This window comes from Sus scrofa, chromosome 18, assembly GCF_000003025.6.
Source record: "Sus scrofa isolate TJ Tabasco breed Duroc chromosome 18, Sscrofa11.1, whole genome shotgun sequence".
Lineage (NCBI taxonomy): Eukaryota > Metazoa > Chordata > Mammalia > Artiodactyla > Suidae > Sus > Sus scrofa.
The window spans coordinates 20,831,879-20,858,850 of NC_010460.4; the positions used below are offsets into that span (position 1 = coordinate 20,831,879).

Sequence of the window (26,972 nt, forward strand, 5' to 3'; positions counted from 1 at the left end):
AGGAGTTCCCTTGTGGTGCAGTGGATGAAGGATCCAGTGTTGTCACTGCAGAGGCTCAGGTTGCTGCTATGGCTCAAGTGCGATCCCTAGCCAGGGAACTTCCACATGCCATGGGCATGGCCAAATAAATAAATAATAAAAATAAATGCTGCCTCAGCTATCAGCTTGTAATCTTGGTGAGTTCTCTAAATCTTCTTTGCCTCAGTTTCTCCCCCTGAAGAATGGAAGGATAACAAAATCTCATTGGATTGTTGATAGGATTTAATGAGTTAATGTGAATTTAAAACATATCAATTGCTCAAAACATGTCAGATACTAGAATTGTTATTTTACAGAAAGGAATTATGTAGGTCCTAGACTCAGTTCTTTTACTATGTGACATTCAGCAAACCAATTAACCTCTTTGGGTTTCAGTTTCTTCATCTATAAAGTCAGGTTTACTAGATAACTTCCATGGTATCTTTTCATCTTTAAAATTCTATGATTCTTAGTGTTCAATATTTGTTCCATCCACATGGCACATTCCAATCTTGTAATTCCAATTTTTCCTTTTTTTTTGGCCAGGGATCAAACCCGTGCCACAGCAGCGACCTGAGCCACAGCAGTGACAATGCTGGATTCTTAACCACTAGGGTACCAAGGAACTCCTTCCAACTTTTCCAAGATTGTTCAAAGCTATTTCTATTAGTAAGCAATTTGGGGGACCACTTTGAAGTATAAACACTGTATTGACTCAGGAAACTAAACATTTTTAATTCACATCTGGTTGGCAAACATAACTCTCACATATCTGAAGCAATGCCTTTTCAGGTTTATTAAAACTTAAAATTATATGCTCATTTTTTAACCCATGATAAATTTGCTTATTCAAGTAGGAAAAGGTCCTCCAAAAGTGAAGAAATGATTTCACCTCAAATTTCACCAAAGATCTCCAGGAGTTAAAAAGTCACCAATGGAGTTCCGTCGTGGCTCAGTGGTTAACGAATCCGACTAGGAACCATGAAGTTTCGGGTTTGATCCCTGGCCTTGCTCACTGGGTTAAGGATTTGGTGTTGCCATGAGCTGTGGTGTAGGTTGCAGACATGGCTACAATCCTGCCTTGCTGTGGCTCTGGCGAAGGCTGGCAGCTACAGCTGCAATTAGACCCTTAGCCTGGGAACCTCCATATGCTGCAGGTGCAGCCCTAGAAAACACACACACACACACAGGACAAAAAAATCCCCCAAAAATTCCAGTAAGGGTCACATTTAAAATTTTTTTTTTGCTTAAGCATATTGCATACAATTAAATATTTTAAAATGTGACTTTTATTGGCAGCATAACAAGCACCATCACGTGGAGGTGTTTATTTTACATTGGTTTATGAATTGCCGCATTCCATTACATTTTAGTTTGCTGTTTTACGATGCTTTTTGACAATGGGGCAGATAAAAACGATCAAACACACTGAAGTGATAAATTAGTGTGCAGAATGCATGGTACATGGAATTCCTTTTTTAAAGTTGATCATTTTTTTAATCATTTTCTGTCACGCCTGTAATAAAGCTGCTACAATCCCTCAGGACCTAGACAAATACTCCGTGCAATATTTTCACAGTAACAGATTTATCAATTACTAGGCCTACTACAAAATTAGCTTTGAGTTTTGAAAACACATTTTGGTTACTCTTTTGCTCTTCCAAAATACATCAGAGCCTATCTACTAAATTTTCTTTTTCAGGGATCTGAAAACTGGCAACTTAAGTTGGACAACGAACGTTTTCAGTGATTCTTGGGGGGAAGATAAACGAAGCGAACGGGCTTTTTCTTTCTTAAAATTTTCATATTTGCTTCTGGAGCGAGAATCCCATCCTTAGGAGTCGGGGAGAAGGCGGGGGAGGTGGCTCTCCTGCCTCTGGGCAGCAGCACAGGGATTTGCTGAATTTGACAGACCACTGTGATCTTCGGGGATTTTCCAGGCAGGATGAGGGCGCAGAAGAGGAGAAAGAGGGCGTACGGCCCACGTGACCCAACTTTACTTTCAGGTTCCAGAAGTTGAACGCAGCTGCAGTCAATACTGATCTTCCACCACTTGACTGTTTTTCTCCCAAGGACCTGATTTAAAAAAAAAAAAAAAAAAAATCCAAGTTCTGAGAGGCACACTTCGGAAACTATTGAGTTAAAAAAAAAAAGTTCCATTCGTTCCATTTATAAATGCGCGGATAAACTTTTTCAGAATCACGAATAATTTACAGTTTACGCATTTGCCAAGCCTCCTATAGTTTCCTCCCGTGCTTCTCCAAGCCTCCCTGTTTCGGTTCCACCGAAATAAGCGCGATAGCAACAGTTTGGTTGCCGGGCAGCCTGTCTCCCGTGCGCAATCGCCGCTCCAGGGTCCTCGCACTTCTTGGTCCTCGAGGTCCAAGCCTTCGGCTCCGCGTCCACCAGCAGGAGAACGTGTGGGCGAGCTGCTCGTCCGAGACTCAGGCCGCGGGCTCCGCACAACCGACCGCGGTTCCCTCCCCGCGCAGGGTCGCGGCGCGTCGCCTCCCCACCGGCTGGGGCGCCGGGCCGGGCGCATGCGCGCGGCGCTCCCGGGCGTGCCGGCCACACTCCCCCCACCCACTTCGAGAGCTTGTCACTTCCTGCCCTCGCCCCATCTCCGTCCGGGGTCAGTCAGTCGCTCCCTGTCGCTGCCGGAGAGTCTCTGCTTCCCCCTTCCTACCCGCTCCACGGCGGTAACTCAGGCTCTTCGGAGAGGGGGAGACAGAGAAAGAGAGAGACTGACTCAATAAAGTTTCCAGAAACAACTGCTACTAAAAAGGGCCCGAGGTGGGGGGAAACCCCCGTCCTTCCCCGCCCCTCTCCAAAAGCCTGAGGGACCGTTGCAGGTGGAGCGGCGCTGGGGGGAGCCGGGCTCCGGCAGCAGCCGTTGCCCCGGCGAGGGGCGCCTCGGGTCCTGCCCTCTCCGGTTCCGGCTCCTTCGGTGGCGGCGGCGGCGGCTGCGGGGCGGTTCCTCCTGTCAACTGCCTGCGCCCGCGCGCCGCCCGCCCGCCCAGCTCCCCAGCGCGGAGGGACGCCGTGCGCCGCCGCCGCCGCCGTCGCCTCGGGCCGCGGAGGGACGTGGTGAGCTGGGCGCTTCCGCGTCAGCGCCGGCGGGGACTCTTTGGGAGCGCGTCGGGCCCGAACCCGGGTCCCCTCGCCTGGTCCGCGGAGGCTGCGCCAGGTGGGGCCCGAAGTCGCCTCCCACGCCAGGCTGTCCCCGCGGCCGCCCGGCCTGCCTGCCTGCCTTCCGCCTGCCAGCCGGCCCGCCCTTGGAGTTCAGTAAGTTGGGCGCACTTGGTCGGGGGGACGGGAGCGCCTCCGGGGAGACCCCGACGCACGTGCGTGGCGGGAGGGCGCGGCGTGGGCCGGCCGCGGGCGGGAGCGGCACCTTGGCCGCCGCGGCCGCCGCGCCCCCCGCCCCACGGGCCCAGACGCCGACCGGGGCCGACGCGCTCCGCGCCTCCGTCCCCGCGCGCGCCCTCCCGGGAAGGCGAGGCCGCCGCCGCCGCCGCCGCCCGCGCAGCCGGCTAGGCCCTCGCCCTGCGCTGCGCGCCCGCGGCTGCGTTTCCGGGTAGGGCGATGGAGCTCTGCGGGAGCTCAGGCTGGAGAAGCCTCGGTGCGTTTTTCGTTTTCGGTGCGAGAGGAAGAGGAAGGTGCAGGGCGGTGGAGGGGTGGAGGGAAAGCGGAGGGCAGGTGAAGGGAAGGTTTCTGAAAAACGCAGCCAGAGCCCCCCCAGGAAGTTCAGGGTGAGTGACGGGTTTGTGCTTCTTTCAACAGCCAAGCCGCAATGAAGAGCTTCTTACAGTGAAAGGAAAGTAGGTCGCGTCCACTGAAAATGCCTTTAAGGGACAAATACTGTCAAACTGACCACCATCATCACGGATGCTGTGAACCAGGTATACCCCTTGCTTCGCCAGTTACTTTGCCCTCCATCAGAGCCATGCTGCTGTTTCCTTCTGGTTTTCTTTTCCTCCAGCCCGAGAAGTCATTCCTAACTAAGCAGGCTATAATTTCCCCCAGCATAAAACCAGTTATGAAGGTAAAAGCTTGTACAAACAAGAGGTCTCCCCTTCTTGATCCCTTAAAAAAAGTACTACAAGTGTCACCTTCAATCTTTTCCGCAAGATCGATCACTCAATCCCTTTTGCTTTTTCAAGGCAGCCTGCAGTTAGTGGTATAGCCCCAGCCCCATGCTCTGTGAATATTTAAGACTGAAGAGAAAAGGGAAAAAATGGGTGGGAGGATGGTAGCATTTATCTTCGTGGAAGTTGTTTCATTTAAACTCTTAAAAACTAAAAGTTTGTCATGCTTAAACAGTGCTTACAGAGAGAATTTTGTACAAAGCCTAAAAACTAGTTTAGTTTGGACTTAAAAAGTTTGTTGAATTCAACTTGTTGCGAGAATAAGGTTTTGCTAAATGCAGCCCCTCTTTTAACTTTCTGGGACAGAACACACTATTGCAAAACCTGATTATTTAGGTAGAGTACATATATATATTTTAAGGGATATTTTATTCATTTATGAAATGAAAAAGTTGCTTTTTGGAGTCTCATGAAGCATATTAGAACACTTTAATAAATGTGATAGGGAAACTTTTTCTGCTTCTTAGAAGTTTGATGTGTTTTGTCACAAACATTTAGAGGTATATCTTAAAAGGGAATCCTTGAATACACTCACTCAACCACTTGAAGAATATTCTAATATAGTTCAAAGGTAGCTATTTATCATTTTTGATCTAAAAGTTATTAGCACTTTTTAAATACTTTTGCTTAGTTTTTGTTGGAGTATTTAAACTGCACTGTGTTCTTAGTTTTGTCACAGTAGAGTTAATGGGAAAAAATGCCAACATAAAGGAAGAACTTCTATTTGCAGAAAACTCCAGTACATATGAGAATAAAATTTGTACCATGACCCTATCCCCACTGATATTTTGGAAATAATAGCTCTGCTGATAAAACAGGCAATGGCAGGGATGGAATCCAGAGTCTCTTTACCTGCTCCTTGACCTAACTTTCACCATCCTTTCTACTGCATATTTTGTGTATTTGAAGTGAAGATATATCATTTATATTTTACCAAATGTTGAATGGATTTTGCCAGTTTTGAAGTATAAGGCTGTGAATGTCTTTTATACTTGTGTTCCACTGACTTATCTCATTTTTTTCTAAGAACATTTCAAGTTGTTTAAATTGAATTAATTAAATCATTAAAACTTACTTATGAGGAAATTTATTTGGGCGTTTCTTTATTTCTCTGATAATTCATTATTGAGCAGCTTAAGTTAGGAGCTAGGCACTGTTTAAGGCAGTGTGGATATAAGTGATGCACAAAACAGAGGAGCTTATTTCCTCATGGGACTTTTGAGCGGGAAGAGATAGACATAAACAGGTAAACAAATAAGATAATTTTGTGTGATTTGTGACCATACCTTATTGAATGTATTCTGGTAATTAAAGTTTTCTAAAGACTTTAATGCCTTTTTAAAGAGGTGTCCAGAGTGGAACTTTTACATAGGTATTGGAACTTTGCTGCTTTTCCTCCCTCATTAACACAAAGTCAGATAAGTTGTAGTAATTTGAAATTTTCAACTTTCTTTTGCCAGAAACTTTCCCCATGCAGTTTATTTCCCAGACCGTCAGATGAAAAGTAGTGTCTCTTTGCTTTCTTAGCTAGGAGTAAACACTTTGTGAGGATTTAGTTCAGTGGAAAGCTAGAAGCTCAACTTAGGAGTAGTTAATTGTCATGATTTCAAAGGAAGGTATGGGCCAGTCGGGGAGTGTTTGTTATGGTAGTTTTTAAAAGAGGACGCCCTGAGATGAAGGGGAGAAGATGACATGATGTTTGAGAAGTTCTTCTAATGGGTTCTTCTGAGAGGTCTGTCCTCTGGATTGTAGACAGGGAGGTGAGTTCATGAATGAGAGCACTGTGTACCTGAGGAGGCCTTGAGAGGATGGATCAATTCGTAGTGAAGGGTAGTGTTGTTATAAGCCTGTTGGTGTATGTAAAGTATATTCTTAGTTATGTTTTAAGCAAGTTTCTTTGCACAGACAATTTCAAACATTCAAAAGTAGAGAGAATGGTATAAGGAACCCCAAGTACCCACCCAACCTCATCAGTTATCAGTACTTGGACAATCTCTTCTCATCTGTATTCTCCCCTCCCCACAATTCCTTTCTCCACTTTTCAAATGCTCCCCCAGCCTCTATTATTTATAAGCAAATCTCTGACATCGTAGGTAGAAGGATCTTTTAAGAGGCTTGTTTTAAGGTAGAAGGGACGCTTACAAAAGTATTTTGTTCTGGGAAGTATGTTATTGGAAAATTGTGAAGAAAGTTGTTACCTTCTGAATGTGTTTTTTGTTTTGGCAGAAAGGAGAAGCAGTTTTTTGTTGTTGTTTTTCCCTAAATGGTCATGTAACCTCGTCTTGGGAAGGATGATAGGCTATATAAAAGGTAATATTATAAAACACTGGGAGTTCCTATTGTGGCTCAGCAGAAACAAATCTGATTAGTATCTGTGAGGATGCAGGTTCGATCCCTGTCCTCGCCCATTGGGTTAAGGATCCAGTGTTGCCGTGAGCTGTAGTGTAGGTCACAGACGAGGCTCAGATCCTGCATTGCTGTGGTGTAGGCCTCCAGCTCTGATTTGACCCCCTAGCCTAGGAACCTCCATATGCCACAGGAGCAGCTCTAAAAAGATAAAAATAAAAGAAAAATATGAAACACTAACATATAAAGTTTTTAAGGGTTTGAGAGTACGTTTTCAAATGAAGAAAGGGTATTTTCTTACAGTAGGAACTACACAGATGTAAATACCAAGTGAATGTGTCCACTCATAACTAAGCTAACCTGGGGTTATTTTGAATGGTGTCTTAGGATGTATGTGTATGCTGGTGGTAGCAGTGATGGTGATGGGTAACAAAATTTTGCTGTAGCTTTAAAATCAGACCTTGTCATGTGGAGGTGGAAGTTAGTGTGTTATAGGAAGATTTCTGGAGCACGTACCTAAATGAGGAAAGATGGCTCTGAGAAAAAGTTTCCATATTCTCCCTTATGTCATTATTCTTTTTTCATTCTTCCTTTCTAGAATTCTTACCATTTACAGGGCCAAACTTTGGGGCTTTTTACTTCTTTAAAGTTGTATAATTTCCACCCTCTCTTTTACAGTTATTATTTTTTTAATTAGTTGTTGGTTGTTACAATGTGCACATACTGAAAAGAGATCCATCTAGGCCAAATAAATGATACCATCAACCTATTTACAAGCTTCTGCTGCTGTTTCTCTTGGGGGGTTGAATTCTACATTTAGGTTTTGGAAGAGATTTTTCAGTTTTTGGTGTCAGGAAAAGAATTGAGTGGTAGATGATGATGATGATAATAGAACATTTATTAAGCCTTTACTATACCCAAGGCTGATTTAACCAGTTACCCACATTAACAAATTTAATCTTTACTCAATTCTGTGACTTAGGTACTTTTATTATCCCCATTTTAGAGGTGAGAACAGAGAGATCAGAGAGTATAATTTGCCTTAGTTGTATCTAGTAAATGACAGAAAAAGAATTTCAGCACAGTCAGTCCAGGTCTAGAGTCTTCTGTTTTTAATCACTACCGTTAGTGCCAGTGTCAGATGTTCTTGAAATGAGGTGTATTTCTGTGTGTTCTTTAAAATTCCCCAAAGTGTCTCTTAAAATTGGGAAAATTTTGCTTAATGGAGTGATTTGGTCTTGAGATATAGTTCCTCCCATTTTTGTACTCTGAACTTGAGAGTTGAAGCCTGAAAGAGCATCTAAGGCTGTGTCTACATGCATAGCACAGCAGGTTTTACCTGCCTTATCAGACAACTAGATGCTGTCTGAGCCCAGACCCTGAAGCAGTAGCAACACATGCTACTGAAGTACCTCTTCTTATCTCCTCACTCTGAGTACACGATCCTGGGTTAGGATGATAAGATATTATAACATATCCAAAAAAGAGATAATTAAAATGGCCAGTTTTTCTCTACTACAACTATCTCTATTTGATATCTGAAGGAAAATAGTTTTCCTTTTCAGTTACTTTCTTTCTTATTACCATAATCTAATTTATTACGCAGTTATACTGCCAATTAGGGGATTTTGGAAATCAGGGATGATGGAGACCTCTGTATCTAAAATAGGAATATTATTTTCACTTCTTATAAAAATATGTTCTTTCTAAAATGCATACATCCAGAAGCTCAGGGTAGTGAAGTATAAGGCAGAAAGTGAAAATCTCCCCTATAAACCCATCCTGACAGAAAGAACCTTTATTAAGTTTTGTTGGTATCCCACCAGACTTTTTGTGTTTATCTTAGCATTTATACATAGACATTCATATACGTTAAATTTCTTTCTTTCTTAAGCTATTGAAATATATTAATTGAGATCGTCATATTCTATAACCTGTGTTTGTTGCTTAACAGTACATTATCTCCATCCTTTGTTGCCATTACATGTAGATCTAGCTCATGCTGTGTAATAGCTATGAGGGATTCCGTTGTGGGGATATTTCATAGTTTATTTACTGTGGTTTCTTCTGAGAGACTTTTAAGTTGTTTGAAAATTTTTCTCAATGCTGCAGTGAACATTCTTGTACATCGATCATTGTGCACTTGACCAGTTCTTTCCTTAGGCAGTGGTTTTTGAGTTTTGCTCTCATAGTTGCCCAGAGAGCTGTACTAGATTGTCCGGAGGGTTTTGGAATGGTTTATGAGGTATGGCTAGGCTGTCATTGTCCTAGAATTTTGGTTAAATATAGTGGTTCCTCTTCAAGGTGAAATAAAAAGGCAAACATGACTAATACATTCTGAATAATACCAAAATGATAAGATCTTTTCATTTGAACCTAATGCTTGACCTTAACAGTCTTGATTTCACCTTGAATTGAGAAGAATTTTACTTTTTTCCCCATTAGTTCATTTTGCCTTGCAAAGGTAATGGTGAAATATGTACAAAAAAAGTGTGATTGTCATTAACATAATTATAGTAAACCATTGTTTTACTTCAATAATAAATGATTTAAATAACCCTTTTTTTGTGGGGATTGGGGTGGGTGTTTGTTTTCCATGTAGTTTATATCCTGGAACCTGGAGATGCTCCTTTGTTACAGCAACCACTACAGACATCCAAATCTGGTATTCAGCAAATAATTGAGTGCTTTCGATCAGGTATGAATGTTTTAGGATGTATTTTCAATCTTCACATAGTAGTTAAAAACTGTTTAGAAATCCTTAGAAATAATTAAAAAATAAAATGTATACACTGGTTTTCTTTATAGAATGCTTTCGTCATTTTAAAAATGATGAGTAATGTTGGGTTGGTTAGAGATTCTTTTTCAGTACTACTGTATATTATATAGTAATTTTAAAAGTATTTAGTATGGCCTAAAGAAGCATGTGATATATTTGCTGGTAAAGTGTCTCTTAAAGATTTATTGTTATTTTTTGGCATGTTGTTTATAAACTCTCAAAGGGCAGTATAAATTATACAGGGTCTTTATGAGCTTTGACAGAGTAGATTATTTACCCAGAATGTCTGAGATGTCCCTTGTTCTAGATTAATTACTTTATCATCTGTTTGTGTAACCATCTTCTACCTAACCTTGGAATTTCAATATCTTTAGTAGAGATAATATAGAAAAAATTTTGGCTTATTCCAACCCAGATATCTTCAAATACGTTTGCTTAGCTTCTCTTTCTATTAAATTACTATAATAATGGGTATATAATAAGTATATTTGTGCAGTTGCAATCAGTTCTTTAAAGTAGGTGTTGCTCACTGCATATAAATGATTGAGAACTGTTAGAACTCCAGTGTTATCAGTAAGGTCTTAGACTGCTGTGATTCTTAGGATCCAGTTATCCACCTGTTGCAGATTTGACTTCTCTGACATTGCAGACTGTTAAGTTGAATACGAACAAGCAAACACATGACTGATGGACACCTAAGTGGTGGGCACTTAAAGGATTAGTAGTCTTTTGTTATTACTTTAAAGTTTACTATATTTTAATGAAAAATTTCTGAAATTCAAAGGAAAAGATTTACTTGGAATCACTTGTTCTGTATTGACGAGAAGTTTTCTGAGATGCTTGTTTTTAAATAATTTTAAAGGGAAATAGTGTATATTTGATTTATTTTAGGATTCTAAGAAATAGATTGTTCTTTAATCTAAAATGAAAAAGCCTATTTCTGACTCTTAAGATTCATTTCTTACACTTTTCATATATAGTCTTCGTGACATTGCTTTTGTGTATCTTTAAACTAGTAAGTATTTAATGTGTATCATATGCCTGTGCTCATGCTGGGTGGTGGTATAAATGTATTTTGCTGTGTTTTTTGTTGTTTTTTACTTTTGGTGATTGCCCTTGGTTAACAGAAATAACAGGTCAAATTTTTCTATCGTAAGTACAATTAAATTTTTACTAATTAGAGATAGTATTTAAACATATTTCTGGCATAACAGAAGAATGGCTAGTTTGTATTTGTAGTGAGAGTTTCCGTTAGCTACTTTTTAGTATAGAGATAGAAATTTTTTTGTTCTTTTCTTGTATCATGGAAATGAAGGTAATTAGTCATATTCCTTGTTGTAGGTTTCTTTTTAAAAAATTCATCATGTGGAGGAATTCCTTTCATGGCGCAGCAAAAATGCATCCAACTAGGAACCATGAGGTTGTGGATTCGATCCCTGGCCTTGCTCAGTGGGTTAAGGATCCAGTGTTGCCGTGAGCTGTGGTGTAGATCACAGATGCGGCTTGGATCTGGCGTTGCTGGGGCTGTGGCGTAGGCCAGCGGCTACAGCTCCGATTGAACCCCTAGCCTGGGAAACTCCATATGCTGTGGGTGCGGCCCTCAAGAGACAAAAGACAAAAAAAAAAAATTGATCATGTGGAATTAATGAAGTTATTTTATTACTGCTTCAGTTTATTATAGTGTTATTTGATTTAGAAATTAGAATTGGTTCATTCATTTGTGCTTTGTCTTGTAAAAGATCCTGTACCCAAAATTATTTTTTTTTAACTTTGGAAGGTGAATATTTAAAAATGAAAGTATGGGAGTTCCCCTTCACTCAGTGTAGTGAACCTGACTATTCATGAGGACACAGTTCCATCCCTGACCTTGATCAGTGGGTTAAAAGGATCGAGTGTTGCTGTGAGCTGAGGTGTAGGTCACAGACTCAGCTTGGAGCCCACACTGCTGTGGCGTAGGCCATTGGCTACAGCTCTGATTCTACTCCTAGCCTGGGAACTTCCATATGGTGCAGATTTAGCCCTAAAAAGACCAAAAAAAAAAAAAAAAAAAAAAAAAAAAAAAAAGAAAGAAAGAAAAAAGAAAAGAGAGTGTTTTTTCATTGTACTGTGGTCATATATGTTTTCTGTGTTTGCCATTTCTTTACTGTCTAAGCTAAAGAAAAGAGACTTTGAATATGTTTTTTCTTAAATGTCCCTGGCATGTTTGCCTTCTGAGCCTTTTTTCTTTTTAAGACAAATTTTGAAAATACTGTAATTTAAATTCTCTATGCACTCAGTCATAGAGATGATTTAGAAATGCTGAGTGGGTTAAGGATCCAGCATTGCCTTGAGCTGTGGTGTAGGTCGCAGACGCAGCTCGGATCCCGAGTTGCTGTGGCTGTGGTGTAGGCTGGCGGCTACCGCTCCAATTAGACCCCTAGCCTGGGAACCTCCATATGCCGTGGGAGTGGCCCTAGAAAAGGCAAAAAGACAATAATGATAATAACAAAAAAGGAATTCTACTTCATCAGTGTATCGCATAGCTAAGGAATTTCAGTTTTCACTATTATTTAAGATAGGAATCTCTCCCATATCTGGATTAATCTCAGGTCTCTTAAAGTAACTCTTTATCACTCAGCTGACTGAAATCTTGGGAGGATGAGGTGGAAGTTTGGGCCACATGACTTAGGGTCTAAAATCCCTTCTCATACTGAGACTCCAGTCTCACTCTACTCCGAAGCAGGCCTTTAATGACTCATCTCTTTCTAAGCTCTTTCCTTTACAGCTTTGTCACATATGTTGCATTTAAAGAGCTATCCTGGTGGTGTTTTATATCTGACAGATATTTGAAGGTAGAAGTCTGTGTTTTGCCCTTCTTAATCTTCAGAGGCTAAGCCAGCTTGGGCAGTAGTAATGTGTTAGGATATCTGCCTTTACTCGGATGGTTGTCTTCAACTCCTGTATCAGGTCTGCGTAAGGGATTCACCATCTCCTGCCTATACTGGGCTGTCTATGACCTGATATTAATTCCTGCCCAAGCAAGAAGTTCATCAAAGGCTGAGGAAGGAGTTGACTCATTTTTTAGGTCCACCAACCTCGTGTGTGCTGTACTGACTGCTGGACCCATTTTCTTTGCCTCACACTTCAGTTTTTGCTTTGTACTGTTTTCCTGGCTTTAAATTACAAACATTTCTTGACCTCTAATCCCTCTTTATTTCTATCAGCTTGACTTGCAAATTAGCTTGAATAGACTTTTCTTTTGGGGATAAGTAATATTTACTTGTGATTTAAACAAAAGTAATAAAGAGGTATAAAAGGGTATACAGAAATACAAAAATAAATCTCTTTCCTCGGGTAGCACTGCTGCATGGTTTGTGTCTTCTAGAGGCCTTCTATGCCTGTATAAGCATATATCCCTCACATTCTCCCTAATAATACAGGTGCTCGCTGACTCTGCATAGTTAGGTATCTTTGGTTTTTTAACAGTACATTCCTCTGTTGTTTGACATCTGTCCATAGATAGATACCTCATTTTTTTTTTTTAGAAGGCTGGCTGTTTTACCCCCACCTACAGATTTTCTACTCTGAGAGCCCTGATGGTTGGGTGACTTGAGACATGCTGTTTGCTCTGAATCCTGGCTTCAGGTACTACCTTGACTGCCCTGCCTTTTGCTTGATCCTTTCCTTGATTTTATCAGTCCTTCTAGGAGCACATCTTGTGACTCTTTGTCTTTAAATTTCCCTCATTTTTATTGTTTCTCTATTAGCTTTTATTTTAGCTTTCTTCCTTTCCTGACCTCTCTCCCCAAAGTGAAACAAAATTTTAAGTAACAGAAAAGGTGTACTTCCATGAGATGTTTATAAAATTGATTTGATTGAGGTTAATATTCTTTCTTAGTCTCTTAGTCTTCTGGTAGAGGCAAAGGAGCTGTCGAACGCCCTAGGGTTAGAAACAGAAAAAATGGGAAAAGGGAAAGGTAATCATTTCGTCCATTACTTAAAACTGGTCTTTAATATGAAGTTGACATCATTTTTTAAAATTCTTGAAATATGTATCCCCTCTTTTTACAATATTATACAGTTGACTCTTGAACAACCTGAATGTGAACTGAGCAGGTCCATTTATATGTGGATCTTTATCAGTAGTAAATATTACACTATCAGACGTTCCTTGGGTGACTGAGTCTGTAGATGCAGAACCAAGGATATGGAGGAAGTGAGTATAAGGACTGTAAGTTATATGCAGACTTTTGACTACGATAGGTGTTGGCCTCCTTAACTCCTGAGTTTGTTTAAGGTCAAGTGTATCATAGAAAAAAGGATTCTACCTCTAGAATACACTACTACTCTGTGCAAATAACAGCATCTATTTTGAATCTTAGGAATAAATTGTAGTGAAAAATGAGAATTGGCTTTGCGTAATGTTTCCTGTTGTCATTGTCTAACTCAATTTAAGTTTGGTTAATTTCTTAGAAGATTTTTTAATTTTTATTGTGTAAAGCAGCATTTCTTGCAGATAGTGTAAGCTGTGACTAGATAGTGATGCTTCAGTCCTGACTCTAAGCAAAAGCTTGGGATGGCAGTATGATTTATCAGAGATACATTGAGAAGTGGCATATTAATATGATGGATTTTATTTTTGGTAGATACATAGCAATCAGAGGAAGTTTAAAAGAAGACTGCATATTTTGGGGATGAATAAGAAAAATATGGATTTATTTATTTGTTGTTACATTCATCTTCAAAACATGTCGTCTGGGGCTATGTTTCTAGGAGAGCAGCTGTTTCTATTAGTCTGGGAATTTCTCAAGGGCATAGATGATACCCTCCACTTTCATGTCTCCAATGAATAACACTGTACCTGGTATTTAGTAGGTGTTCAATAAATGTGTGTTAAACTAAACAAAAGCTACACCATGTAGGCACTAAAATTTATTCTACTTATTAATGTAGTATGTAGTAGTGTTCCATAATTAATCTAGTAATTTTTTCTACCAACCCTTGTAGCTGGTGGTTTTAAGATAACAATTTTAATTTTCATAAGTTTTCTTAAATTAGGGATGATCAATTAGAAATTTCCTTCATGCTGGTCTTGTAATTCAGGAGCTGTAACAGGAATTATAGATTTGCTTGCAATGTTGGGATGATATTGTAGTTAAGCAGTCATCCTAAAACGGAGCTCATGTGTGCTTAAAAAATCATTATTGCCTTCACCTAAAAGGGTCATTGACTAACATATCAATATATTAAGGGAAAAAAAACAAAAGCTTATCTTTGTCTAGAACAGAAGAGTTAGAATTAATTTTATGTCACGTCAACTGACTACCTAGTATAAGCTAATGTAAAATTGAGTATAATTTCCTTTTGAAAAAAGTCTTTTAAACATTTTTATCAGTGTATACTATGTGTTTGGCATTAATTGATAGCATAGAATAAACCCTTGATGAGGTTTAACTAAACTTAAGTGAGCACCCATTCTGTATGAGAATCTGAAATATTCATTAATTAATTTTAGGCATCAAAAGCCCTCCCTCTGGAGGCCTGTTTTTTTTGATAGATACTGATTGATGGTCTCTATAAGCAGTATGTAGTGACTTCTGAGATAATTTAAAAACCTAAGGCAAGAAAGAGTTATTAATATAGGAAAAGGAATAATCAAGAGTAAGGCAGCATGGCGCGCTCTCTCTCTCAGGGTTAAGAGTTGTGGAAGAACTTTGGTTGCTGTCTAGATGACCTTGTCTGTTGTTGTCTGAGGTTATAGAAAGTTTCAACTGTTGACAGAGGCACAGTTGGTTGGCTGTGTCTAATTGTCAGTGAGCAAAGTAATTAGAAAATGGTAGCTGATTAGAATAAAGCCATTATGTCCCCAGGGGAAAAACAACAAAAGCTTAAATGGTGACTGAAACTAACTTAGGGAATAACTTTTGTCTTCTTTATGGAATGAGGACACTTTTTATTTTTATTATTTTAAAGTATGTGAGCAGGATTGGAAAATCTTTCAGGTCCTTTTTTTGACTTTCCAATCAACTTTACCTAAACTTTTAAAAAAATCCTATTTATTGGGAAGGTTTTCTTAAAGATATCTTCTCTGTCCCCTTTGAACTTCCAGTTTAATGGGGATACAGAAAAATAACAAGATAGCAGGATAACATAGTATCGATGTTAGGGTGCTCTGGGGGTATCAGCGAAGAATCTTAACAACAACAACAACAAAACCAGGAGGGGTCCAAGAAGGCTGCCTGGGGGAAGTGACATCTAACCTGGATTCCAAAGGATTCTGAAGTGAGCCAGACCAGGGAAATGGGAGAATGTTATAGGCAGAGAGAAAAACAAAAAACAAACAAACAAACAAACAAAAAAAAACTGGTGAAGACCTGAAAAGTAAGTGAGAGAGAGAGAATTTGGTGAATACAAGGATTTGAAAGAAACTTGATATGCCCAGATCAGCACAACAATGTTTGTATCTGTGAGTGTGTGTAGGTGGCATGAGAGTGGTGGAGCATTTGTGATTGATAACTAAGATTGATTAGTCAAGGTTAGAGCCAAATACTTTTTTTTATTTCCAGTGCATATTGGGAATAAATACACCTGCTCTACTGAATAAAAACTAACTCTATAACTAGGACTAGAGAAGAAATTGATAGGTTTTTTTTTATGATCGATTGGGAGAAGATGGTAGATATGTCTGATTTGAGGATGCAGTCTTATATTTTTACAAATAACTTTTTTAATGTGTAATTTCGTATTGTACTTTCTAGTTAGACCTTCAGTAGAATTCTTAAGTTAAACTTAGTTCAAATTACTTCTGTATTCTTTTTCAATCCCTTTATACTATCTTTAAAGGTAGAATTGAATTTGTAGTGTGGGTCTAGCAGGTCTTTTAATTTAGGGTTAAAATGTGCAGAATTTTCATATGTTTTCTTCCAATACACCCACCTATGCTTACTGAGCACTATATGTAGATCAATTAGAGAGGCTCATCTGAAGTATTTCACATGATCGGTCTACTCTCATGGTTTGTTACTCGTGACAAATATGAATTAAATATATTAGCAGTTTATTGCCAGTGTACTTTGTAATATGAATGTACTAGAGAAATGTGTGTGTGTATGTGAACTTACTTTTATATAAAGAATAATATCCAAGCAATCCTTTGAATCTTTTAAAATATACGTTTTCTGATTTTGCAGTAAAATGGTCTAGTGCAATCTTGATTTGAATTTGGGAAATGGAGTTATTTCATTACGTATAATTTTTTTTCCTCAGAAACCCAGATTTATAATTTAATTCTCATATTTTCATTCATAATTCTCCAAGATAGGTTTAATTTGACGTGTTTCTTTTAAAAGATAAATCAAAATGCCAAAATTATATAGCTCTTTAAGGCTACAGAACTAGATGATGCCAGAATTGAAATCTCTGAAGACTTAGTAAAGTTCTGGTAATCTTTTTGTAGTAGAAATTTGAGGGCTGCCCTGTCTTCAAAATGATGATAAAATGCAACATGATGAATACAAAAATTAAATGTAAACAGATTGCAAAAGATTGAATCAGAAATATTTAATGTTATGGACCCTACAATATTAATTATGCTACTGAGATTGTGTTTATTCTCTGTTAGTCCCAAGCTTATTGTATGGTGGAACACTATTCACATAGTCTTAAAGGTATTTTTCAGGACACTTTTGTTCTTTTTCTCTTTAATTCAGTCATTATTGTTATCTTTTTTTGAGGAAACTAAAAGCTTATTAAATAGTGAACACTGCAGATCAATTTTATCAATTTACCTCTGTCAGATACCTATAGGAAGTAGTGACAAAAGACCTTCCATTTGTGTGTTATTCCTGGTGGATGTTTTTATTTTAAAGATTTAAAGAGTACTTGTTGCCATTTATTTTTTTCTCCACCTTTTTATCTGCCTCATAATGCTTAGATTTCCTAGATCAGTGGCATTTCTTCAACAAATATTTATTGAGCATTATTAGGGCTGAGCACTTTGTAGCTGTAAATAAGACAGGCTTGGTCTTGGCTGCTTTGGAGTTACAGTCTAGTGGAGAAGACATGCTTTAAACTAGTAATTATATCAGTATTTAATTAATTGCAATTAGGGTAAGTTTTTAAGGGAGAAATGCTTTAAATAAATGTCTGGTGGTAGTAAGAGGCCTAGCAACATTCAAAACCATGGGCAAGGATTCACTACCATCACACTAAATGGCTATCATCCCATGTTGGCCCAGAACCTGAAGTACTTTGAGCTGAATGTAAAAAGAAAGTCACAGGCAATCCCATGACACAGTTTTGACCTTTTTTAAGGATCAAGGGGAAAATGTATTGCTTCATAGTCACTTCCAAGTGGGAAAGAGCTAGAAGAACCAGCTACAAAAACTTGGGTGGGGTGGCGTTTAATTCTTCTGTCCTACTCCAGATCCACTGAATCAGAATCTCCAGGAGTTGGTCATGTGTATCTTTATTGCGAGGTCATTGTGATGATCACCTAGATGTTGGAACCATTATTAAGATATCCCAGGAATTGATTGGCTGCTGAATTAGAAAAAGACCGCCGATTTCAACTGTCCTAATCCAAATAATAGTAGGATTTTGCTTATTAACTTGGTTTATAACTTAGTTCTGGGTACATTGTGGTAGACATTGGCAATGCCTGTATTTTGTTTTTAAAGAGTAAAACTACGCTTTTAGATTGTCAACAGTGATTGCCCAGTTTAAAAGTCTGTATTAAAGTTATCTTTTATGTTAAATTTTCCTTTCTTTTTTCTCTCAGGAACTAAACAACTTAAGCACATTTTATTAAAAGACGTGGACACTATTTTTGAATGTAAATTATGCCGCAGTCTCTTCAGAGGATTACCAAATTTAATTACCCATAAAAAGTTCTACTGCCCACCAAGTCTTCAGATGGATGACAGTGAGTTTTATTCATATATTCAGTTATGCATTTTATTATATGTTCTTATACTGCAGTTATGCATTTGTGTTAAAATAGTATTAATATCTAGTTACAGATAATTTGGTAATGGAGGATTAAATAAAATAATGTTATATTCAGTTTCTTAAATAGATACTTTCATATCAGTGCTTTTCATTTGGTTTTGCTAAAGATACATGAGGTTAGATTTATGAGTATATTTACTTATATTAATATATTGGATATTATTTGTGAATGTTTATATGGACTATATGGTTTATAGTCAGGATTTTTGTAAGTTAAAATATTAATGCCTGGTGGGGGTATTGGTATTTTTCCTCTTTACTACTTTAACAACTTGCTACCGGATAGGACTGATCGTTTACTTAGATTCTCCTTAAGTAAATGAAAGGGTGGAAATTGAACAAAGAATGAATGAAGAGTTGACTTTGGAGGAACATAGAGAGCATTAAAAAAAAAATTTGTATTTTTCTAGTAATTTTTGTGTCTTGATTTGAACATCAGTTTTTTTTTTTTTTTTTTTTTTTTTTTTTTTTAATTTTATTTTCCCACTGTACAGCAAGGGGGTCAGGTTATCCTTACATGTATACATTACAATTACAGTTTTTCCCCCACCATTTCTTCTGTTGCAACATGAGTATCTAGACATAGTTCTCAATGCTATTCAGCGGGATCTCCTTGTAAATCTATTCTAGGTTGTGACTGATAAGCCCAAGCTCCCGATCCCTCCCACTCCCTCCCCCTCCCATCAGGCAACCACAAGTCTCTTCTCCAAGTCCATGATTTTCTCTTCTGAGGAGATGAACATCAGTTTTATTCTCTGAAATTTATTAGATAAGTCATTTCATCAGAAATTAGATTGTGGAGTTCCCCTTGTGGCTCAGTGATAATGAACCCAACTAATATCCATGAAGATAAGGGTTCAGTTCTTGGCCTTGCTCAGTGGGTTAAGGATCTGGCTTTGCTCTGAACTGCAGTGTAGGTCACAGACACAGCTTGGATCTGGTGTTGCTGTGGCTGTGGTGTAGGCTGGCGGCTGTAGCTCCAATTAGACCCCTAGCCTGGGAAACTATATATTGCAGGTATGGCCCTAAAAAGCAAAAAAAAAAAAAACTAACAAAGAAATTAGTTTGTGTTATGGGCTAACTTGAAATCTTAAATAGTTTTATGCAATGAAAGTAAGTAGTAGGCTAACAAAGTCTTTGTGGAACCCAAATATTTGTTGAATTAAGTGTAATGTCTCAGTATGATTAAGTTGCAGTATATGTAATGATACTACTTTCTTGTTTTAAGGAACTAATGTAAATTTCTTAAAATGTTTTAATAAGTAATAGGTTACTTTCATTATTTCTTGATCAGGAATTTAACTCTGTGGACTTACAAAATATAGAACATATTCTATCAGTTTGATATTACAGATGCATTGTAGATTTTGTGCATTTTTTCAACTTCACCTTTTTGAGATGGGAATGGAGTGCAGAACTCCAAATATCAAAAATACTGCTTTAATTATTAGCATGAAGTTGATTTAAAGTATATATAGGACATAAGATAAAGCAAAAACTTCATAATTGTCTGGAAACTTTTCCTATCATTGTTAGTTCTTACTATACTTCTTTTTATCCTTGAGATACAAATGAAAAGGCAGTCTGTAGAGATTAGTTTCAAATACAATCTTAATTAAAGAAGTAGTAGGGGAGTTCCCATTGTGGCTCAGCAGTAACAAACCCATTGAGTATCCATGAGGTTGCAAGTTTGATCCCTGGCCCCTGCTCAGTGGGTTAAGGATCCTGTGTTGCCATGAGCTGCAGTGTAGGTTGCAGACAAGGCTCGGATCTGGTGTTGCTGTGGATATGGCATAGGCCGGCATCTGCCACTTGGATTTGATCCCTAGCCTGGGACCCTCCATATGCTTCGGGTCTGTCCCTAAAAAGACCAAAAAAGGAGTTCCCGTCGTGGCGCAGTGGTTAACGAATCCGACTAGGAACCATGAGGTTGCGGGTTCGATCCCTGCCCTTGCTCAGTGGGTTAACGATCCGGCGTTGCCGTGAGCTGTGGTGTAGGTTGCAGACGCGGCTCGGATCCCGCGTTGCTGTGGCTCTGGCGTAGGCCGGTGGCTACAGCTCCGATTCAACCCCTAGCCTGGGAATCTCCATGTGCCGAGGGAGCGGCCCAAGAAATAGCAACAATAACAACAACAACAAAAAGACAAAAAAAAAAAAAAAAAGACCAAAAAAAACTAGTAGGAAATTAGTTAATTTTCTGGCAGTTATTCTTTATTGTTTTTTTTTTAATATGGACTAAAGTTTAGTTGACTTTTAGAGGGAAATAGGTAAATGGATTTTCTGAATTATCATGCACTCTTCTTTGCAATCTCTCTCTTTTTTTTTTTTTTTTTTTTTCTTTTTAGGGCCGCATCTGCAGCATACAGAGGTTCCCAGACTAGGGGTCAAATTGGAGCTGTAGCTGCTGTCCTGTACCACAGCCACAGCAATGTGGGATCTGAGCGGCGTCTGCAACCTACACCACAGCTAATAGCAACACCGGATCCTCAACCCATTGCGTGAAGCCAAGGGTCGAACCTGTGTCCTCATGGATGCTAGTTACATTCGTTTCTGCTGAGCCATGATGGGAACTCCTGCAGTCTCATTCTAGAAATACTTCTGTGCAAGTATTATTGTTCTTACAAGGCTACTTTATCCATTTTAAAAAGGAAAACTAGTAGACTAGAAGAGCTATAATGAGTCATTTCTTGATTTTTAAGTAGATATCAGATTTGATGCTGTATTCATAGTTAGATTTTAGGGTTGTATGTAGAAACATAACCACTGTTAGACAACTCTTTTACGGTAGGAATATTAGGTTGCTTACAGAGGATATAATTCTTGCACAAGTAAGCTCTGTATTTTATTATTATTATTATTATTATTATTATTATTATTTTGTCTTTCTGCCTTTCTAGGGCTGCACCCGCGGCATATGGAGATTCCCAGGCTAGGGGTCAAATTGGGATCCGAGCTGTGTCTACAACCTACATACACCACAGTTCATGGCAATGCTGGATTCTTAACAGACTGAGCAAGGCCAGGGATCGAACCTGAAACCTCGTGGTTCCTAGTCAGATTCGTTAACTACTGAGCCACAAAGGAAACTCCAGAGCTCTGTAGTTTTTAATAATTTGTTTTAATAGAAGTATGTCATGTTAAGAAAACGTATAATAGGGCTGAGTTTAGTCTATACATCATGTCATTCACTTTTATATATTTTCTTATAAATCTTTTTTTTTTTCCACTTTTTATAAGATCTTCGGATGTCCCCATACAGTTTAGAGTAGATTACTTGTTATGGATTAGGTTAATAGGAATGCTGTTGTGTTTTCTAAAAAAGTTATTTTTATGTATGTTAACTTTTTCCATGATTTTGTTTCATCCATCTTGGGTTATAAGAACTTTGACTTGCCTTTGCTAGCCTAAAAATTTTAGGCTAAAAATATAAATATTATTTTTATTGTTTAGGATATTCATGTGCTTATTTTATATTAAGGGTCCTTAGATGAGAAGTAGCTCTTCAGGTTGCATCTACTCCCTAACATTTGTGTACCATGTTGAGATTTTAAGTTAAAGCAAATTCTAGTTTGACTAATACTAGTTTTTAATCCTCATAAAACACTGAAAAGTAGATAACGCTCTTATAAAAGTAAATACGAACTAGTAAATAATAAATTTTAAGACAGAGGTTCATAATACATTTAAAAATTTTAGAGGGTTAGAACATGTTAATTATTTCGGATTAAAATGTTGTTTTTTCCTTAACAGACCTTCCTGATGTAAATGATAAACAAAGCCAAGCCATAAATGATCTCCTAGAAGCCATATATCCAAGTGTGGACAAGCAAGAATATATTATTAAACTAGAACCCATAGAAACTAACCAAAATGCAGTGTTTCAGTATATCTCAAGGACTGATAATCCTACCGAAGTTGCAGAGTCAAGCAGTACTCCTGAACAAACCGAAGTTCAAATACAGGACACTAGCACTGAACAGTCTAAAACAGCTCCAGTTACAGACACAGAGGTGGAAACTGTAGAGCCCCCTCCTGTTGAGATTGTTGCAGATGAAGTTGTACCTACATCTGATGAACAACCTCAGGAATCACAGGCTGACTTGGAAACTTCTGACAATTCTGATTTTGGTCACCAGTTGATATGTTGTCTTTGTAGAAAAGAATTTAATTCCAGACGAGGTGTTCGTCGTCACATTCGAAAAGTACACAAGAAAAAGATGGAAGAACTAAAAAAGTACATTGAAACACGAAAGAATCCAAACCAATCTTCTAAAGGACGCAGTAAGAATGTTCTAGTTCCATTAAGTAGGAGTTGTCCAGTATGTTGTAAATCATTTGCTACAAAAGCGAATGTAAGGAGGCATTTTGATGAAGTTCATAGAGGACTGAGGAGGGATTCAATTACTCCTGATATAGCAACAAAGCCTGGGCAACCTTTGTTCCTGGATTCTGTTTCTCCTAAAAAATCTTTTAAGACTCGAAAACAAAAGTCGTCTTCAAAGGCTGAATACAATTTAACTGCATGCAAATGCCTCCTTTGCAAGAGGAAATATAGTTCACAAATAATGCTTAAAAGACATATGCAAATTGTCCACAAGATAACTCTTTCTGGAACAAACTCTAAAAGAGAGAAAGGCCCCAATAATACTGCCAACAGTTCAGAAATAAAAGTTAAAGTTGAACCAGCAGATTCTGTAGAATCTTCACCCCCTTCCATTACCCATTCTCCACAGAATGAATTAAAGGGAACAAATCATTCAAATGAAAAAAAGAACACACCGGCAGCGCAGAAAAATAAAGTTAAACAAGACTCTGAAAGCCCTAAATCAACTAGTCCGTCTGCTGCAGGTGGCCAGCAAAAAACCAGGAAACCAAAACTTTCAGCTGGCTTTGACTTTAAGCAACTTTACTGTAAACTTTGTAAACGTCAGTTTACTTCGAAACAGAACTTGACTAAACACATTGAATTGCACACAGATGGGAATAACATTTATGTTAAATTCTACAAGTGTCCTCTTTGCACTTATGAAACTCGTCGGAAGCGTGATGTGATACGACATATAACTGTGGTTCATAAAAAGTCATCCCGTTATCTTGGGAAAATAACAGCCAGTTTAGAGATCAGAGCTATAAAAAAGCCCATTGATTTTGTTCTAAATAAAGTGGCAAAAAGAGGCCCTTCGAGGGACGAAGCAAAACATAGTGACGCAAAACATGATGGCACTTCTAACTCTCCTAGTAAAAAGTATGAAGTAGCTGACGTTGGTATTGAAGTTAAAGTCACAAAAAACTTTTCTCTTCACAGATGCAATAAATGTGGAAAGGCATTTGCCAAAAAGACTTATCTCGAACATCATAAGAAAACTCATAAGGCAAATGCTTCCAATTCACCTGAAGGAAACAAAACCAAAGGCCGAAGTACAAGATCTAAGGCTCTTGTCTGGTGAGGAACAGTTACAGAGTTTTGCTTTTTTCCCCCCATCGAACTAAAAAAAATCATTTGACCATAATTTGTAGCTGGTTCCATTTTAACACATGTTTGCTTCCATATATCTTATGGCAGTGGGAACTGCAAGAGTAATGTGCATATTGCATTTACCTCTTCAGTGACCTTTATTCCAGTGGCTTGGGAACAAAAGTTAACTTCAGAACTTATCTTCCACAGGACAATGCAATATAGTTATAGGTAGATGGCACAGGGTCAGTGCTTTCCTCTCAATGTTGTAAAATATATACATTTATATTGGCTTATGTTTACAATAGAAGTCTTCTGTTTAACTAACTTTGCACAGGTTTAATTTGATTCAGTGACTTAGTCTACTAATTAATACATTGTAGGAAAGTTAAATATAATAGAATGAATTTGTGAAGGCGATAATTATAGGAAAAAATCTTTTGAGGCACTGTAATTATTGTAAAAATTAATCTGTGATGGCTAAATAAAGTGCTGCACTCAGAAAAAAAAAATCCCCAAATTGAATTTAGAATGATTAGCATTTATTATTTACATTTAACATAGTGCTTCCAGGCAAAGGGGGAAACTTGATAAACGAAAGTGTGGATTTTTTTTTTTTTCCTTCTCCTTGGGAGTATGTGTTAGTTACTGTTTTTTAGTTTTGATCTATAGAAACAGTGATTGTTTAGGTCCAAGATCCTCCTATTTTTACCTTTTTGTTTAAATAAACTTTTGGTGATCATCATTTCAACATAGTTAATATTATTAAGTAGGGTTTTTTTTTTTTTTTTTTGTGGTTGTGTTGCAAAAAAAAAGTAAAATCCCTATTGAGAAGAAAGAAAAAATACTACTTTTTAAGAGGGTTTTGAGAGAAATGTAGATTTTTTAAAATGCATAATAAAATAAGGAGTAGACTCCCTGTACTTGTTTTTGCAAGTCTCTCTATATTTAAAAAGTTTGCCTTCAGTACCTGTGTCCCTTGTATTAAAACATTTAATATATTTAATTAGTACTAAATTAGTTTTGGATTCCAGTTCTAAAGCAGTATACCTAGTTTGAGTGCTGAGTAGGTTAAATGTTGCGGTTTGATTATCACATTTTTTTATTTGTATAGAAAACTTGAGATGAAACCATCCTTTAGTAGTCATTTACTGTTGTATAATTTTAAAGACAAGATTTTATTGGTAAACTCAAAGTGTTCATTTATTCCCATTTCTCCTCAGATAACTTCAAGTGATGTACGAAAAGGTTTGGAGTTCATTTTTGTGGAAAGACTTTAAATTGGTGTTAGAACCACTAAACGTCTTCAAATGGTACCATGATGAAAAAAAAAGAAAAAAAATTGATAAATTTTGACTGTAACTGCTGTTTTCTGACTAAAATAATAACCATCTAACCACTTGTTTATAAGGCACTGCCTCTTCCAGCACTTTTAAGTAGCTGTGACATTACATGTTGTCATCACAGTCTATCAGCTCACCACCCCTTGTGTATTTAGTCTACCGTTTCTGCAAAAATGTTGCAAATTTTGTTTTCCAAACAATTTGTTGATCATCAACCTGATCAACAACCTGAAGAAATATCACCACTGGTGATTTTTAATTAACTAAGACTTTATATCTTAGGGTATTAGTTTCGTTCCACTTTATTTGACACAATTTTTATCTGGATCATACAGATATATAATTTTCTAGTGATTGTATGTTAGGACCAAAAGATAAATTAATATCAACACATTATAAATATTTAGCTTACTAAATATTTGTAATTATTTTTGCATCCATTATTTCTAACTTGTTTTCTAGCACTTAAATGTTTGAAAGTTTCATTCTAAAATATATAGCACAGGAAAGTTCCAGTTCATTTTCATCCATGGATCATCACGTTTTTCGCTCGTAAACATCCAAGGTTTTTATGAAAATTAAACATTCCCCCTTTTTTCTTTAAATTTTATACAAAGCACTTTAATGATAGATGCAACTTAATTTTTCAGATTTTTCTTTCTTTGTTTAAAGACCACACATTTACTAATGTTAATATGAAGGTAGTAAATAGCTTACTGATATTTTATGGATGCAGACAATCCCTGCACAACCACTTCTTATAATACTCATTTATTTCTTTAAATATTGCTTCAAAAGGAAGATGGGGATATAAACCCTGATTTTTTTTTTCCTCCCAAGTAAAATCTTAAATGACCACTTTAGACAATATTTGATTCCTACTGTAAAATTTAGAAAATAATGAATTTTTGTCCATTTTTGTAATCAAGATTTTAGGGAAAACAGAAGTACATCTATCTTTAATGAAATATTGGGCAGGTTTTTATGTATCAATATTTTGTACTTTTTAGGGAATATTTTATTTTTTAGTGATTTTTGTCAAATTATAATTTTAAAAGGTACAGCAGAGAATATACCATGTTTTTATATAGGTTCACACCTGTACTTAGGAGGGACCCTGTCCATCTATATACTTTTTGTATGAAATTTTAAAATGCTGAAGATCCACAAAGTCATAATAAAATGCTTTTATAGCTAGAAAAACATTTACCCTTCCCAGTGCTTTGCACTAAAATATACTGTGAAAGGAAACTAGAAAGACTGTACTGTTGCTGGAAATGTTCTATATTGAATGTACATGCTCTTGTTGGAAATGTACTATATGTGATGGAAATAAACCAGACTCAAAGTTATTTCAGCTAAATGTGCTTCAACAAAGGTGCATTGGTTGAAACTTAAATGTTTTATTATCAAATTTATTTAGTGACTATGAGCAGCTACACTTGAATTTTACCCTGATAGTTTTATTTTTAAGAACTAGAGTGATAATTTCTCTTTAATTTAAAAAAGGATTTACTTTTCCACGTATGGAAAACTTGTACTTATAGGTCTAATTTTAATGTTTGATAGCGTAATATATTTAGGGAACTAAATGTGTAGGTGTTATTTATAAACCATCTTCATTAGTTGCACATTATTAAACCTGTATGTTGGACTTTTGCAAGGTGTTATCTTTTATGCATTCCTACACACAAGACATACTCCAAAGATATTTTCCAGACTTAAGTACCTATAACAAGTGGAAAGATATGAGGATTTCCTGCTGCAGCTTCTCATCTGTATGCAAGCCTTTTCCTTTCTTACTTGTTAAAGACTGTAGAGAAGAAAGCGAAGTGGTCTAAAGTTGGTGGAGGAGAGTTGGGAATTGGGAATTGCTGGAATTCCTTTACTCTTCT

At 37.6% G+C, this 26,972-nt stretch overlaps 2 protein-coding genes across 3 annotated transcripts; one reads left to right on the forward strand and one right to left on the reverse strand.

The window, feature by feature from the left end:
* LOC110257623 lies at positions 1,288–2,574 on the reverse strand. Its single transcript, XM_021079290.1, has 2 exons — positions 2,233–2,574; positions 1,288–2,094 (listed from the first exon to the last, which is right to left on the reverse strand). Exons 1-2 carry the CDS (start codon positions 2,558–2,560, stop codon positions 2,051–2,053), a joined length of 372 nt encoding a protein of 123 aa, XP_020934949.1. The 5' UTR covers positions 2,561–2,574; the 3' UTR covers positions 1,288–2,050.
* ZNF800 (zinc finger protein 800) lies at positions 2,641–26,736 on the forward strand. 2 transcript variants are annotated; one of them, XM_021079289.1, is made up of 6 exons: positions 2,649–3,303; positions 3,802–3,920; positions 9,115–9,210; positions 18,050–18,193; positions 22,030–23,722; positions 24,958–26,736. In XM_021079289.1, coding segments are annotated over exons 2-6 (1,995 nt in total). In that variant the 5' UTR covers positions 2,649–3,303; positions 3,802–3,859; the 3' UTR covers positions 24,959–26,736. The 2 variants fall into 2 exon arrangements, with proteins under 2 accessions (XP_020934947.1, XP_020934948.1); XM_021079288.1 differs by having other exon boundaries at positions 2,641–3,303; positions 22,030–26,736.